This window comes from Chelonoidis abingdonii, chromosome 1 (assembly GCF_003597395.2).
Source record: "Chelonoidis abingdonii isolate Lonesome George chromosome 1, CheloAbing_2.0, whole genome shotgun sequence".
In the NCBI taxonomy this organism is placed as follows: Eukaryota; Metazoa; Chordata; order Testudines; family Testudinidae; genus Chelonoidis; species Chelonoidis abingdonii.
This window is the reverse complement of record NC_133769.1, coordinates 221,182,818-221,197,889: the sequence shown is the minus strand read 5'-3', so window position 1 is coordinate 221,197,889 and position 15,072 is coordinate 221,182,818. Positions and strand designations below refer to the sequence as shown.

At 43.1% G+C, this 15,072-nt stretch overlaps 1 protein-coding gene across 2 annotated transcripts; it reads right to left on the bottom strand.

Annotated features, from left to right (window-relative positions):
- Positions 1 to 3,747: 3,747 nt before the first annotated feature.
- On the bottom strand, positions 3,748 to 14,718 carry NR0B1 (nuclear receptor subfamily 0 group B member 1). Of its 2 annotated transcripts, none has more exons than XM_032777785.2 (3): positions 13,676 to 14,718; positions 11,101 to 11,347; positions 3,748 to 3,856 (listed from the first exon to the last, which is right to left on the bottom strand). In XM_032777785.2, the coding sequence occupies exons 1-2, from the start codon at positions 14,376 to 14,378 to the stop codon at positions 11,103 to 11,105; spliced, it is 948 nt and encodes a 315-aa protein (XP_032633676.1). In that variant the 5' UTR covers positions 14,379 to 14,718; the 3' UTR covers positions 3,748 to 3,856; positions 11,101 to 11,102. The 2 variants fall into 2 exon arrangements, with proteins under 2 accessions (XP_032633676.1, XP_032633677.1); XM_032777786.2 differs by having other exon boundaries at positions 3,748 to 3,853.
- Between the last annotated feature and the right edge of the window lie 354 nt (positions 14,719 to 15,072).

The window sequence follows — 15,072 nt, the reverse complement described above, 5'->3', positions numbered from 1 at the left end:
GATTATAAAAGTTATATCAACGGAAAAGCAGTATGTACACATACTGGAATTCATAACCTACAATAGACTGTCACACCTCTGCAACATTACTTCATTTCTTTGTATTTTTCACCTTCACTTTTAATAGCTATGTTTAAAAAAATGGTCATGTCAACAGTTCTGTTTATTTGAGCATTAATTTCCCTGATATCATCACACACTAAAGGAACACCTGGAGACTGTGGGTTTTTTTTGTTTGTTTTGTTTTCCTTGAGACAGGATGATACAAAATGCAAGGAGAAGCTTGGGAAAAAAACAGCCCGTGACACAGTATGTTAATTATTTCACCATTTGCTCCTCCCAGTCATACCGTTCCACCTCATCAAATCTACGTTTATTTGCCATAAGTATTTATAATCACAGCCATGTGCTTTATTTCCTAGGTACCGTCACTTCTAGGTATTTTACATGTTGTGGTGCACTTGCTCTGGCAAGGCTACCTCTAGTAAATCCAAAGTCATTTGGGTTTTTCTGTGCTTAATTTTTAACTTATTTAATTGAGGTTTGGTGGCCAACAGGGACAATAGAATAGATTGGGATCTTCCAATCAGCATGAGTCCCTGCTTGGACAGTGATAAGCATCATTACCTTTTTCTGGAATCGGTGAGCATTTTCTGTGTGTAAGGATGGCATGATCAGCCTCTCGTGAAATAGAATGTGTAGTGCCATTTATTTATTTGTGAACCTTTTCCTACACTGGGTGAAGGGATCTAGATATAAAAAATTAATGCAAGAGAGAGCTGAAGCATACTCACTGTGTATTGCTTTGTAGTTTGAAGTAAGCAAGTGGTTTTAGGTCAATGGGTGTGTGTATAAAAAATGGGTTAAACTAACATAGTTGAGGCTTAATACAAATATTGCAAACATTGCTGCTGGGAGCATCCATTCCACACCATTGAAAGCTTTCACTGCATTCATTTCACTGTGGCTCTGGGTATGCATTTAGAGTGATAATTAATATGCATATTGTTAACCAGTGATCTGTTCCTCATAAATGTCTTGCTTATTAGTTTTTTCCAGCACATATTTTACAATCAAACTTCAGTCTTAAAATTGGGCTATATCAAATGGTGGTCTTTGGAAGAAATAAAAATGGTGGCCAAGATAAGACTATTTAGTGGCTTCCCCTTTTTCAAGAAAACTACTACCAGCTTGTCAAGAAGAGGAAAATGAATTCTTCCATAAATTTGTTCTAGTTCTAGTTCTCATTTCAGGCTTGGGTACCTTTCCAGAGGCAGAATTACTGTAGCTTCTGTCATCTCTACTTTTACTGTTTTCCATTGTTTTCTTTTTTAATATAAAATTGGATGTAGTTGATGCTAGAGAAAGTGATAGAGGATCAAAATTATTAAAATTGAATTTATCCTAGTGATAGAAAAAAAGGACAAAACCTCCAGCGGCTGTAAATTGGCATAGCTCCCAGGGCCACCCAGAGGATTCAGGAGGCCAGGGGCAAAGCAATTTGGGGGGCCCTTTCCATAAAAAAAAGTTGCAATACTATAGAATACTACATTCTTGTGGGGGGCCCCTGTGGGGCCCAGGGCAAAGTGCCCCACTGACCCCACCCCCACCCCCAGCGCGGCCCTGATAGCTCCATTGACACTAATGGCCACCATTAACCTCTGATAAAGATCTGGCCTGTAATGTAAATGCAGTTCTACTCTGCAAAGATTGGTTATGAAAGTGTGCGGCTCTATTCAAAGTAAAAATGGCATTTTCTTACTGAATAGATTTGCTCCCTAGGGGTATTCAGTCATATTGTTCACTTCTGAGAAAGAAATAAGTTTTTACTCCTAATAATCTTGAAAAACCAATACAACTAAGAGGGAGTGGACTAGATTGAAGTCTTTCTCCTTATGAATCATCAACAAAATTGTTAACAAAGTTCTACTTAATTACACATATATAAACCTACTGAAGATAATTGTGAGAGAGTTGTGGTCTGAAAAACCTTGAGGCTAAATGGAGAAATGGAATTGTGGGCCTGATCCTGGGATGAAAGCTGTCGTCAGTCTCCGCTAAAAGTTTCCTGTCTGAATATCTGTCTCTACTCAGAGTGGTTTAGCGATTTTTAGCAATTCCTTTTATTGCTTTTTAACAACTTCCATTGCATATATGTCTAATAAAGGTATGAGGTCAGCTGTATTAGTTCAGTATGCTGAGATAAGCTGGCTGCCCCTGTTAGTGATCATTGAATCTTAAAAATCTAGGGCTGGAAGGGACAGGAGGTCATCTAGTCCATCCCCCTTGTGTTGAGGCAGGACCAAGCAAATCAAGAGCATCCTTGATGGGCATTTGTCCAACCTGTTCTTAAAAACCTCCATTGTGGGTTTATGTTCATATATAATTGATTGTCTAGGTTCCTCTCTGTCGCCAGCAAGGCATGTTGCTGCTTGGGCTCCTGTGCCTTTGGCAGGCCTGCATGGACTCAGCATTGTGCTGGCTAGCTTGTTCTCTTTCTGGAGTAGTTTTCCTTCTCCAGCAGAGAGCCTCCAACCTCACAAACCATACAACTAACCTTATTGGGTTCTGTTATTACTATTATATTAATTCCAGAGTTAACTTGTGTGTGTGAGAGAGAGAGAGAGAGAGAGAGAGAGACCACAACTTTTTTGAAGAACAGGGGAGGATATATAAATATAGATATGCACTACAGTATATGAGACAAAATAGTAAATGATAACATAACAGCAAAAAAGCATATTTTTTAAAGTTGAGCCTTGATTTAGTGTTGTAATACATTGATAATGTAACCATGCACAGACTTAAATGAATGGGTGCCTGTATTGTATATACATTTATATGAGAGAAAGAGAGAGAGTGTGTATATATATGTATATATATACATACAAGTCTATACCATGGTGTGTATGTATAAAAGATTCTGGATCGCATCCATTACTGGCATAAGCAGTTACAATTCTATTGACTTTAATAGAGATGCACTTACACCAGCAGTAAATCTGGCCCTTTGCTTATTTTGTGGTGTTAAGATTAGTCCATACGGTCCAGCTTATAGCCTCATGTCCATATTAGTCTAATTTGTTTAAGGACACTTAAGTCAAAGTTAATCTACAGTTTAGAGCTTCTCTAGTGGTTTTGATTCTTTGAATCTATCTTGTATTCATCATAAATGCAGAGTGCTTAATTTTGATTGCGTAACAAAGCTGGAGGCAGTATGTACTTCACTGATCTAACAATGTCTCTCCAAATTTTAAAAAGGCTTGTTAGAGTACTTATTTGCATCTCTCAATTATTATCTTTTTGTTTTACTTGGTGAAAGACTGCTAAATAACTGAAAGGCTTTCTGAACGTTTTTTAATGTTTACTATAATGTTAGAACGTCCACTAGAGCAGTGCTTCTCAAAGCCGATCTGCCACTTGTGGAGGGGAAGCCCCTGGCGGGCCAGGCCAGTTTGTTTACCTGCCACATCTGAAGGTTCAGCCAATCGTGGCTCCCACTGGCTGCGTTTCACTGCTTCCCACAGCTCCCATTGGCCTGGAGCGGCAAAACTGCTGCCAGTGGGAGCCAAGATCGGCCGAATCTGTGGACGCAGCAGGTAAACAAACCGGCCCGGCCCACCAGGGGCTTTCTCTAAACAAGCAGCAGCCTGACTTTGAGAAGCACTGCACTAGAGGAAGTACTTCTGTCTTTAAACAGACAAAAATGAATGACAACTTATAACAGATTCAATGCGCTACACACACTCCTTTCAGAAAATACACACTTTATTTGCATGGCCTCTTCTTTCGGTGCAAAATAGATATTGCTCAATTGGGTGTCGTATGTCCATAGTTTATTTGTAAGAGCAAACTGCTGCCAAAAAAAAAAAAAAGTTTAAAATAAGCTATTGGAAAGATTAGCTGAACAAAGGTTATACATTAAACTAGAAAACAGAAGATTAAGAATAAATACCATTTAATTCTAATCTATAAGAAACATTCTTAACCAGGTTCACTGAAAATATGAGGGTTTTTTTGATTTTTATTTTCTCAAATCTCTTCAGAGGAAAGGGTATCTGCCAAGAGCAACCCCTGCTGAATGGCACTTTGTGATTAAAAACTCACTATTGCTAGCATTGCACTCCTGGCTAGAAATGCTGGGTGTCTAGGTTGATGTAGGTGGCAATAGCTATTACTGGGCAAAATGGACAGTAGTGATTTTATCCAGCAGGGACTGTCACCATGAGGATTGCTAAATGAAATTTGTGGAAAAGCTGCTTTCAGTTTGAAATGTCTGAAATATGGGAGCTCTGGGAAAACGTGCTTATGAGGAGAGCAGTGCTCAGGGCACCAATGTTAGGGAGAGAATAATGGATTCATTTAAATGTGCCTGGGAATAATGTCAATATGTATATTAGAATGTTAAGTAATATCTTTTATATTGGTTCCTTTGGGTGCATTCTAGAAAAGGTATCCCAACTCCAATTATTCTAACACTCCAGATAATTAAGCCTGTTGTGGGTTTTTTTGTTGTTTTTTGTTTGTTTGTTTTCTAGAGCTGCTCTTCAGAGCAGTACAAGCATATCCAAGGACGAGATTGTATCCTTGTAATGCCCAGAAGATGTTTCCCCCAAAATCCCGCAATGTTTAGCATTAGAATGATGTGTTGTCATTGAAACTGTGTTTATCAAAATGTCTGAACACTGTTTAGATACATGTTGTGAGCCCAATCCTGTGGATCTGACATATATAGCCCCAATGAAGTCAACAAGACAACATGAATAATTAAAAAAACCCAAACAAATAAAAAAGGTCATTCTTTTGGGAACCTAGCTTCTCCCAAAAAAAATCGACAATTTTTTTTGGTAAAAAACAAACAAACAAAAAAAACAAAAAAAACCACACCAACACATTAACTATGCTTTGTCTATGTGGACATTGAAATATAATTTGTGAAGTCTTTTAGTAGGCTCATCTCCAACACATCTAATGGTATAGCCCTTTTACTTGGCTTAGACTCTGCCCTGGACAGGTGTTTCTATAATATTGCTTCTGGATGCATCAGAGTTGATTCATCCCTACTGTAAGGTAGATGTCTGTCTGAGCACAGGATGCTGTTATGAGAAGGCTCATTCATTGTATTCTCACAGAAGAGGTTCAGTCGGAAGTAGTGAGCTGCGCTAGGAAACCTGGTATGATTGCTGACCCAGCCCTTTCTACAGAAAGTCATGTGTCAGTCTGTGGTGCAAAAATGTCTCTTCTTCTCCCTCCCCGCCCCCACTCCCTCAAAAGTGACAGGAAACATTTCCCTATGACCATGACACCCAGCTATTATAATTTCTTCCAGGCTGCCAACAGGTGTCCTCTGCCACTTGCAGCTAGAGCAGAACATAGTAGCTAGAAGACCTGCTCTCTTGTTCTGCCCACCCTGTATTCTGTAAAATGAAGTGATTTTGAACTCAGGATGTATAAGTTCCATAGCCCTTAAATGGGAAGCGTTCTGGTGGGCTTCTGCACTCAGTCACCACCTGCTGGTCAGCAGTTCTACCATCATGCCTCGTCTTATGGATTTGCTACTATGTGGTGCCTCTAGTCACATGCTTCTCTGTTCCCTCCCCACCGTCCCTGTGAAGAGGGCACACTACAGGGAAGGGTTTGCAGTGCTGGGGCTGCAGTAGTGTCCATGGAGTGTTCAGGTCTGTCAAAATTCTTCCTTAGCATACAGCCTGGTTACACGCCATAGGCTTGTGCACTGGGCACAGCATTTGTTCCTTTGATACCTGTCTAAGTGACTGGCCTTGGTCCTTCACAAGGAAACAGAAGCTCTTTGTGCGAGGAATGAAGTGATTTAATAGAGCATTTTTTTAACAAAAGACCTAAATCTGTGAAGGGAAAAAAAATTGCCATGTCATATTTTCATAAATGCAAGAAACATTTTAAGTGTTTCCATTTAGTGTGCATGCACATATCTCTCATGCAATTTTCTAAGGTGTTGGCTTATAGGGCTTCCTTGGAAACCAACTCAAGGGTCACACACTTCACAGTTTCTAAAGACACAGTACATTGCACCCACCGGGATCTCCTTGCATTCCTCCATTTCCTCCCCCACACCTTCCAAGGTCACTGTATGCCATTCTCCGATCCCCCTCTGATTCAGGGACTGCCTACAACTCCCACTCAATCTCTCATGCTAATCGCTGTCTTTCCCCTTCCCCACTACTTCCCACTGCAGGGGCTCTGTGTACCCTCCTTCCCTATCTACCGTATGCCAGGGTTCTCCATTTTCTAGCCCCATGGCAGGGGCTCTGTGTTCTTCCCTCACCTTCTTCCTCCCCATACCAGGGTCCCACAATCTGCCCCTCCCAACAGGAGTTCTATGTCCCTTTCATTTCTGCCTCCCCTATATCAGGGACTCTCTTTCTCCCATCATTATGGCAGGGACTCTGTACAGCCCATTCCCTTCCATACCAGAGTCCCCTAATCTTCCCTCTGCCATGGATTCTGTGCTCCCCTCCGCCATACCAAGGTTTCTGTGTGTATCCCTCTTCCCTCCCTCCCAGGGGCTCTGACCTCTATTCTCCCTTTTGCCCCCCAAGCTGGAGGCTCTGCGTGTCCCCAATCTCCCCCAACCCTCTATCAGATTCCCCCTACTGCCTTCCTGCCAGGGATCCTGTGTGCCCCATTCCCTCATGCTAGGGGCTGTGTGCACTCCCCCCACCCTTACTGTTCTCTGTCTGGAAGATGTCATTCAAGGTGTCAACAGGTTAAACTCTATTGAGAAGATGGGCAGAGATGAGCTAAGGGAATTGTTATGCTGAAAGGTGTTAATGGCTGTCTTCAGCCAGGTCTCTGATCTATAGACAATGGCAGAGGCACTTCAAACTGTGGATCTGCTAACCAGAGGAAAGGACAACCTGTGCCTCTCATTTCCCAATTCCTCCCCAAAATTTATAGCATTCTTCCCACTGATGTCTAGAATATTCCTTGATATTTTTTGGAATTGATCAGATACAGCATTCAAAAGTTACCATGGAACATACAAACAGACACAGAGAAATTCCAGCATTCTTGAGCATTAGGTCTTTGAAAACTCAGCCAATTATTCTATGCTCATACAAACTATTTTACAGATTTGTTGTTGGTCTATTTAGCTGTCAGTTTATCTTAGGAACTTAAAACCTGGCTGTGCTTTTAAGACACAGGCCAGGACTAAGGCCATGGCTACACTGGCGCTTTACAGCGCTGCAACTTTCTCGCTCAGGGGTGTGAAAAACACCCCCCCCCCGAGCACTGCAAGATACAGCGCTGCAAAGCGCCAGTGTAAACAGTGCCACAGCGCTGGGAGCGCGGCTCCCAGCACTGCAAGGTAATCCCCATGAGAAGGTGGAGTACGTGCAGCGCTGGGAAAGCTCTCTCCCAGGGCTGGCGCTGCGACCACACTCACACTTCAAAGCGTTGCCACGGCAGCGCTTTGAAGTTTCGAGTGTAGCCATGCCCTAAGTGGTGCAGAGCGACCTCTCTCCTGAGGAAGCTCCAGAGGAGATGGCCTCTAAGGAGACACAGCCCCTGCCAAAGCTCTGTAGTGTGCAAGCTGTGCTATCACTCTTTCGGGGAGGAACTTTTTGTTCTATGTTTATACAGCACCTAGCACAATGGGGTCCTGGTCCATGACTGGAGATCATTGGCACTCCAGTAATAATATTACTACAAATAATAATCCATTTGGATGCAGACCATAGGTGTTGTTTTACTTCTCCCTGGGGGTACTCCATCCTAGCTCTGGCACAAGGCCCCTCCCCCCCCCACCCCTTTCCCCAAGGTTCTGCCTCATCTCACCCCTGCTCCACCCCCTCCCTGAGGCTGCTGTTCTCTGCCCTCTCATAAGCCCTTCTCTGAGATACTAAACAGCTGTGGCTGGGTGGGTGCTGAGCACTCACTTTTTTTGTTTTTCTATGAGTGCTCCAGCCACAGAGTCAGCATCTATGATGCAGACTGCTCCTCCTGGCCAACTCTGCTGATTGGGATACGGGGCCTTCCCCTCTGCCCTACCATCTTTAGGACAATTTATGCCCCAGTAGGGGAATGCAGAGAACAGTCCCTGCCTTTCTCTGGGCACAGGGGCTGTGATTATCCCTGGCCCTTAAATAGGATGTACCGAGGTTGGGGGTAACAAAGACTCTGTGAGCTGCCTCCCACCCCCAAAATAACTTTCACAAGAGCTAGGAACACCCTTATGATTTAAGAGGTTTTACAAAACACATGGCATTAGGAGAAGTTATTACATAAAGTTTCAGTTCCATCAGTGATTGGCTTTGTTTAGATTGAAGCACTTCAGCTCAGTGGCTTTGTTTAGATTGAAGCACTTCAGCTCAGTTTTCTTCCTTTTTTCCCCCCCACTTGCTACTGGAAAAGCAGGAGAGAATTGGCAGGGGAAGGATAAGGAAAAACAACAAAATGTTTTTCTTTCCCAATTTTGTTAGAAAAACAGAAATTTTTAAATCAATCCAAAGAGGCCCTTTTCAATGCAACCAGCTCTAACGGCCACCCCCTTACACAGCCAGCTCTAAGTGGGTATAGGATGGGATCTTCCTTGAATGGCTGTGTAAGGGCTAATCACCAACAAGACCCATTATTTTTGTTAAGAGTTCCTTTTAATAAATAGAAAGCCCACAGTAACAGAAGCAAAATAAGGCCTAGCCCAAACCACTTAAAGGTGAAAAAAAATATCATTTCATGATGTTTTAATTTTTTTTGTTTGCAGTGTTGTTGTAGCTGTGTTGGTCCCAGGATATTAGAGAAACAAGGCGAGTGAGGTAATATCTTCTATTGGATCAACTTCTGTTGGTGAAAGAGACAAACTTTTGAGCTACACAGAAGTTTCTTCAGGTCTGCATAGCTTGAAAGCTTGTTGCTTTCACCAACAGAATTGGTCCAATCGAAGATATTACCTCCCCCACCTCGTCTCTTTTTAATTCCATTTTGTAAGAAACACATTTTGACCATTAGTTTTTAAGTTGTAACCCCCTCATTATAGTTAGTTTTGTCATTAAATCTTGCTGGTAAAATGGTATTTAGCTCAAAAAAATCTGTAAGCAATCTAACATTATAACTAGGAAAATGATCTATTGCCAATAATGACTGTCACCAACATGTGTCCTCTGACCATGCCAGCTCTCCTCTTCAGCAGGAATTGGAAGTGCCTAGGTAATAATATAGATTGGCCAAAACTGCCTTCAACATAGTCTTTGATAATTATCATACTTTCCCTGTTGAAAATGGTTCTCTTTTGTTTTCTCACTTCCCACTCTACATTAAAGCAAACCCATTTTCAATGTCCAGGAGAACTTATTGTAGGCAGCCACTGTCAGCAGTAGGTTATTGTCCTAGCATGGAATGGGGCCTTAATCTTATATGCCTTTTAAACTTTTTCTGCAGAGTGCTGGCACTGGGTGAGATCAGAGAACAGGAATGATCTGCTATAGGGAACTATTCACATTAGCAGAAAGGTGGACTACATGATCTAACAAGTCTTTTTTCCCCTCCATTTTCTGACTTTCATTTGTCCTTGATAATATACACAAACTCGTAGGAAAGGAACAAAAAGAATATTGAGGGCACAGTCAATATGCTAAGACAAGCAAATAAGGAAAATGAATTTAAAATCTAAGTGAGACATGTACAGGTTACTAAGCACAGTGGACCAGACTCTGATTGCAGTAACAGTGATGTAAATCCAGAATAACTCCATACTGTCAGTGGAGTAATTTTATGTTTCCACAGGTGGAACCAAGATCAGAATTTGGCCCACTGAATTCTAGTTTTTATAGCAAATGCCTAGTGAGGAAACAAATCAACTGTGGTCTACCAATAGTTCTTGGGGTTTTGTAAAGAGTTTGCTGTGTTTAGAAGACTGAGGGTATATCTTCAGTACCATCCAGATCGGTGGGCAGTGATTGATCCAGCAGGGATTGCTTTATCATGTCTAGACTAGACGCGATAAATTGATCCCCGACTGCTCTCCTATTGACTCCTGTACTCCATCTTGGCAAGAGGCACAGGGGGAGTGGACAGGGAGCGGCAGCAGTCAACTCATCGTGGTGAAGACACCACAGTAAGTTGATCTAAGCACATCGACTTGAGCAACTTCAGCTACCTGAATAACGTAGCTTAACTTGGCTCAAACCCCCCACACCACTCAATGTAGACCAGGTCATAATTCTTTTTCCCAGAGTCCAACATATGTTAAATTTAGTATTTTGCCGCAGGCTTTGGAAGTATCTGAATTCCTCTTAACAATCAATTTTGAAATGTTTGCAACACATTATCTAAGGGCTTGTCTACATGGAAAAATTGACTGGAATAGCTATTGTGGAGTAATTTTTATGGTAATGAACAGTGATTTTTGTCCAGAATAATTACTCTGTTTTGGAACCATAGTAATTATTCCAGAATAAAGTAACTTTATTTCACAATACAGTGTCCACGCAAGGAGCTATTCCAGAATAACTATTGCAGAATAATTTATTATGCAATAGCTATTCTGGTCAATTTCTCAATGTACACAAGCCTGTAGGTAAATCGGTCTCTTAACTATTCAATAGACCTGATCCAAAGCCTGATAAAGTCAGCAGAAAGACTTTACTGATTTCAGTGGTTATGGATAAGTCGCACAGTTCAACTATAAAGACTGCTGTGACTAAGGTATCTTTTTTAACGTAACTGAAATGTGGAAAGTAATTTCGCTCTTTTATCCTGTTTTTGGCTTTCCAAATAAATGTGTTAAAATGTAAAACAACAATGCTTTGGGGAAAAGTGGGGGTTGCTCATTTTGAAAACATAACACAGATCAGCGTGACCTTCACTCAAAGACAGAGAATATTTATCTCACTTTGGAAACTAAAACTCTTCATTAATGGTTTAAAAGGCATATTTTCATGGCTGTACATCCTATTCTGAAAACAATAAGTTTTTAATAAAAATTAAATGTCAGAACTTGAATATTTTATTATTGAATACAAAAATACTATCTATGTAAAAAGAATAAGTTAGTTTATTTACAGTACTTTACACTATTCTGCCCTAGGAATTCCTTAGTAATGGATTTATTTGTCTACATGCCTTTATAACTTTGCACAAAGCATCTCCAGCAGCATGTCATCCATGTTCACTGTTCCAATGATGGGCTTAAAGAATAGTTCAGCAATTACGTTAGCATTAATGGATCTCAGCAAGGAAAGAACAACATTCAGCTTGGCAAATCTGGCCTGGTCCCCTCGATGAATCAGTCTGACATGTTCATTTAGAGCTTGCTGTGCTTCCCTCTGCAGTCCCTGGATATATTGTACACACTGCAGCCCTGGCAGATCTGAAAGAAAAACAGGAAACTAAATGTCCGTTTACAAAGTTTTTATCTATAAAACAACTCATGGAAGTTGGCCATCCTTTAGCATGCCAGCTAACTGGTAACTCATAAACATCAACATTAAGTTTCTTAGATGAGGAACAAGCCAAATGCAATTACCTTTCTGCATTAAAATGATTCAGCTAGAGATTTTATTATATCCAACATGCACGTAGATATGCACAGATTTTACCTGTGCAATCCAAAATCTCACCACATTGCTGTTCTGGACATGCAGTGCTACTCTTAGTTATGCAACAACAAATTTAGATTGCAACAATATTTTCCAATATTCATATTTTTTAAAAGATATATAATTCGTAGGTGATAAAATATGGACAACCAGTACGGACTGTTACCAGTAACGATCTTCAAGGTGCCAAATATACCATGTAAATAGTAAAGATAATAAAAGGAACAAGTTTGCTAATAACTTGTTGACCACTAGGAAATGCTCTATTCATATTAATGTGTCTTGCTGACAGCTACATTGGAAGGAGCGCCAGACTGCGAATGATAAGCAAGTTAACTCCAAGATGTGATAGGATGTTTAGTTAGAAAGCAAACAAAATAGGGAAGTGGAGTTGTTTGCAAGTTCAGTACCTTTCCTCTTGGTCTAAATTTGACAATATTAAAACATTCCAGTAGTATATCTGAGCACAATAAGCGATTCTATTTCAGGTAGGTTTTTAAAAATAAAAAATCAACTGCTAACAAACATCTGACTATTGTGATATTATATAAAAAATACTGCTTTTTAAACAAACTATGCATACATATATACATTTAATTTAACCAGATTCTGTTTCTAAATCTTGATATGTTAAAGTTTTCAAAGAATAAAAAAAATCAAGCAAGCACATTTTGATCCATTAAGTTTTCTTAACCACAGTTACAAGTTACCATGTGATTATTTTAAGAAACCAAACCATAATGCTTACTGTATGACTTTTGGTGCAGCAGTTGAATTTGCAAAGTTGCAAGTTCAGAAAGAAAAATACAGTGACCTATTAAAAGCAGCAAAGAGTCCTGTGGCACCTTATAGACTAACAGACGTTTTGGAGCATGAGCTTTCGTGGGTGAATACCCACTTCGGCAGTTGCATCTGACTAACGGATCTTTCACCCACGAAAGCTCATGCTCCAAAACGTCTGTTAGTCTATAAGGTGCCACAGGACTCTTTGCTGCTTTTACAGATCCAGACTAACATGGCTATCCCTCTGATACTTGACAGTGACTATTGTCTATTACTATCACTAACCAACTTCCATAGATTAATCTTTTGTAACAAAGAAAGTGGACAGGTAGTGTAATCCTCAGAGGCAATTCTTTAATAAAAAATACAAAGCACTCTAGCTATTATTATTAGTCATGTATGAATTATAACTGGAAAGATCCTCGTCAAATGCCTAGATGAACAGGAAAGAGGAGAGATTTTTTACTAGGATGAAAGGGAAATAAATGTATACTGCCCACCACATGAGCCAGGTCATTTAGTACCAGTGGCTTTCAGACTCTAATTAAACTGGACAAAGCGATCTCTTATCTGAAAAGGACCCCACAGCACCATCTCCTCTTCTTCCCCTCTCTCCCCAAGCATGCAAAGGACTTGTCTACACTTAAAATGCTAAAGCAGCACAGCTGCTTCAATGTAGACACTACCTTTGCTCATAGGAGGGGTTCCCCTGTTGCTGTAGTTAATCCAGTTCCCTGAGATGCCCTAGCTAGGTAGAAGAATCACAGCCTCTTAGATTGGTTTATGGTCTATGCTGCTCAGAGGTGTGGATTTTTCACACACTGGAGTGATGTAGTTTAACCAACCTAATTTTCTAGTGTAGCCTAGGCCAAAGTTTTCTAATTATTGGGAGGTTGGACCAGTAAGGAGAAAAAAGATAATCTGCCACTCTTGTAAGGTTGCCACCTCTGAGGTAGGAAAAAAAACCAGGACCCCAGGCTGATCTGAGCCCATAAAATGGGACAGCCTTCTCCAAAAAGAGCCAATCCTGGGCAAACCTGACCAGGCGGCAGATCTATCCTCCTCCCTTTCCTTCCGCTGAATGCATGTAATGCAAAACCCCTTTCAACAGGAAAAATAAAAATAAAAAAAAAGCTTCACCTTTCAAAAGTTTCCCCTTGCCTAAAATGCTGTCAGCTCCTTCAATCAACCGCCCTCCAGTCCCACTCTCTTTTCTACCCCACTAGGCAAGGGATCAAATGGGGGAATGCCCAGGAGGTGCAGCTGAAGGGGGAATCCCCTACCCCAAGGCGGCGGCAGCACTACCGGTTACTCACCCGGGTTGAAGAGCACTGTCCCCTTGAGGTAGGCGTACTCCTTGGTGCTGATGTCCAGGCTCCAACACTTGGCCAGGAAGCCTTTGATGCCCTGGATCTCGCCGGCCGAGGGCAGCTGCGGGCTACAGCTCTGGGGGTGCTGCTGCCCTTGCTGCTCCTGCCGCCGGTCGGTTAATATCCGCTGCAGCATGCTGGGCTCCGCGGTCTCCACCGTCTCGAAGTGCACCCGCTCCTGGGCCAGCCCCAGCACCAGCAGGGGAGCCCAGCAGCCGCGCACCAGCACCAGCTGCTCGTCCAGCGGCAGCTCCCGGAAGCAGGGCACGCTCTTCACGAAGCGCAGGGTCTTCACTAGCACGGCCGAGGCCGCCTTGCCCGCCACCTGCGGGCTGCGCAGGGCCACGCGCCGCCGCGAGCCGCAGGAGCAGCCCGGCCCCTGCGGCTCCTGCGGCGGCGGCTGCTGCGCTGCCTCCGGCTGCTCCTCGTTCTTGAGGATGTTGTAGAGGATGCTGCTCTGCCTCCTGCGCTCCGTGCAGCAGCGGCAGCCGGCCACGCACGCCATGGCGCCGGGGGGGAGGGTCCCCTGCTGCCTGCTGGGCTGAGCCAGACAGGGAGCTCCCGCCGCTTGTCCCTTCACGTATTTATACCGTGTGCGCGTGTGTGCAGCCGCGCTGTGGCTCAGCCGTACCAGGGGGCAGACGCTCATTACTGGCTGAAAAAGAGAGAGAGAGAGAGAGAAAAAAATGCTGCTGCTGGTGCTGCTGCTCTCGCTGACGTCCTCTGCTGCAGCTGAGGTGGCTAGAGGGAGCCTGCGAGCTTTCGGCTCCGGATCGCCTCTGGCTTCAGGGCTGTATTCTCCGGCCTTGCTCGGGGATCGCTCCCCGCTTTGCTTTCAGGTGTGTGTGTGTGGGAGAGAAGACGCAACATTTTGCACCCGCTCCTCCCGCATCCCCTTTCCGGCGGCGCTCTCTGAAGTGGGGCGAGGAGCTGAGCTGCCACGCGCCTCTCCCCGGGAGCGCTGGACCCTGCCGCCTGCCTCTGTCCGCAGGCGCCGGGAGGGGCCCCACACAGCGCTTGTTAAATCCGCAAGTTTGCGGAAGGGACCCTTGACTCCAGCGCCGCGCGGAACCTGAGGCCACGCGTTGACAGACAGGCAGTTTCGCACCCGAGAGTCCCCATAGAGTTTCCCCCAATCTCTCTGGGGGAGCAGCCGCGGTGCTCTTCCTCGGGGGGGTGGTAAGGGGCCAGGCAGGGTTGGGACTGCCCTAAGGGAAAGGCAAGGCTGGGGGAATTCCCAAAGGAGGGCGGCCCATGGGGCACATAAATATAGGGTGTTACACTGGCATCAACTGGGAATTATATGATGGAAATACCTCTCTTTATGCCAGTCTTCATTTTTT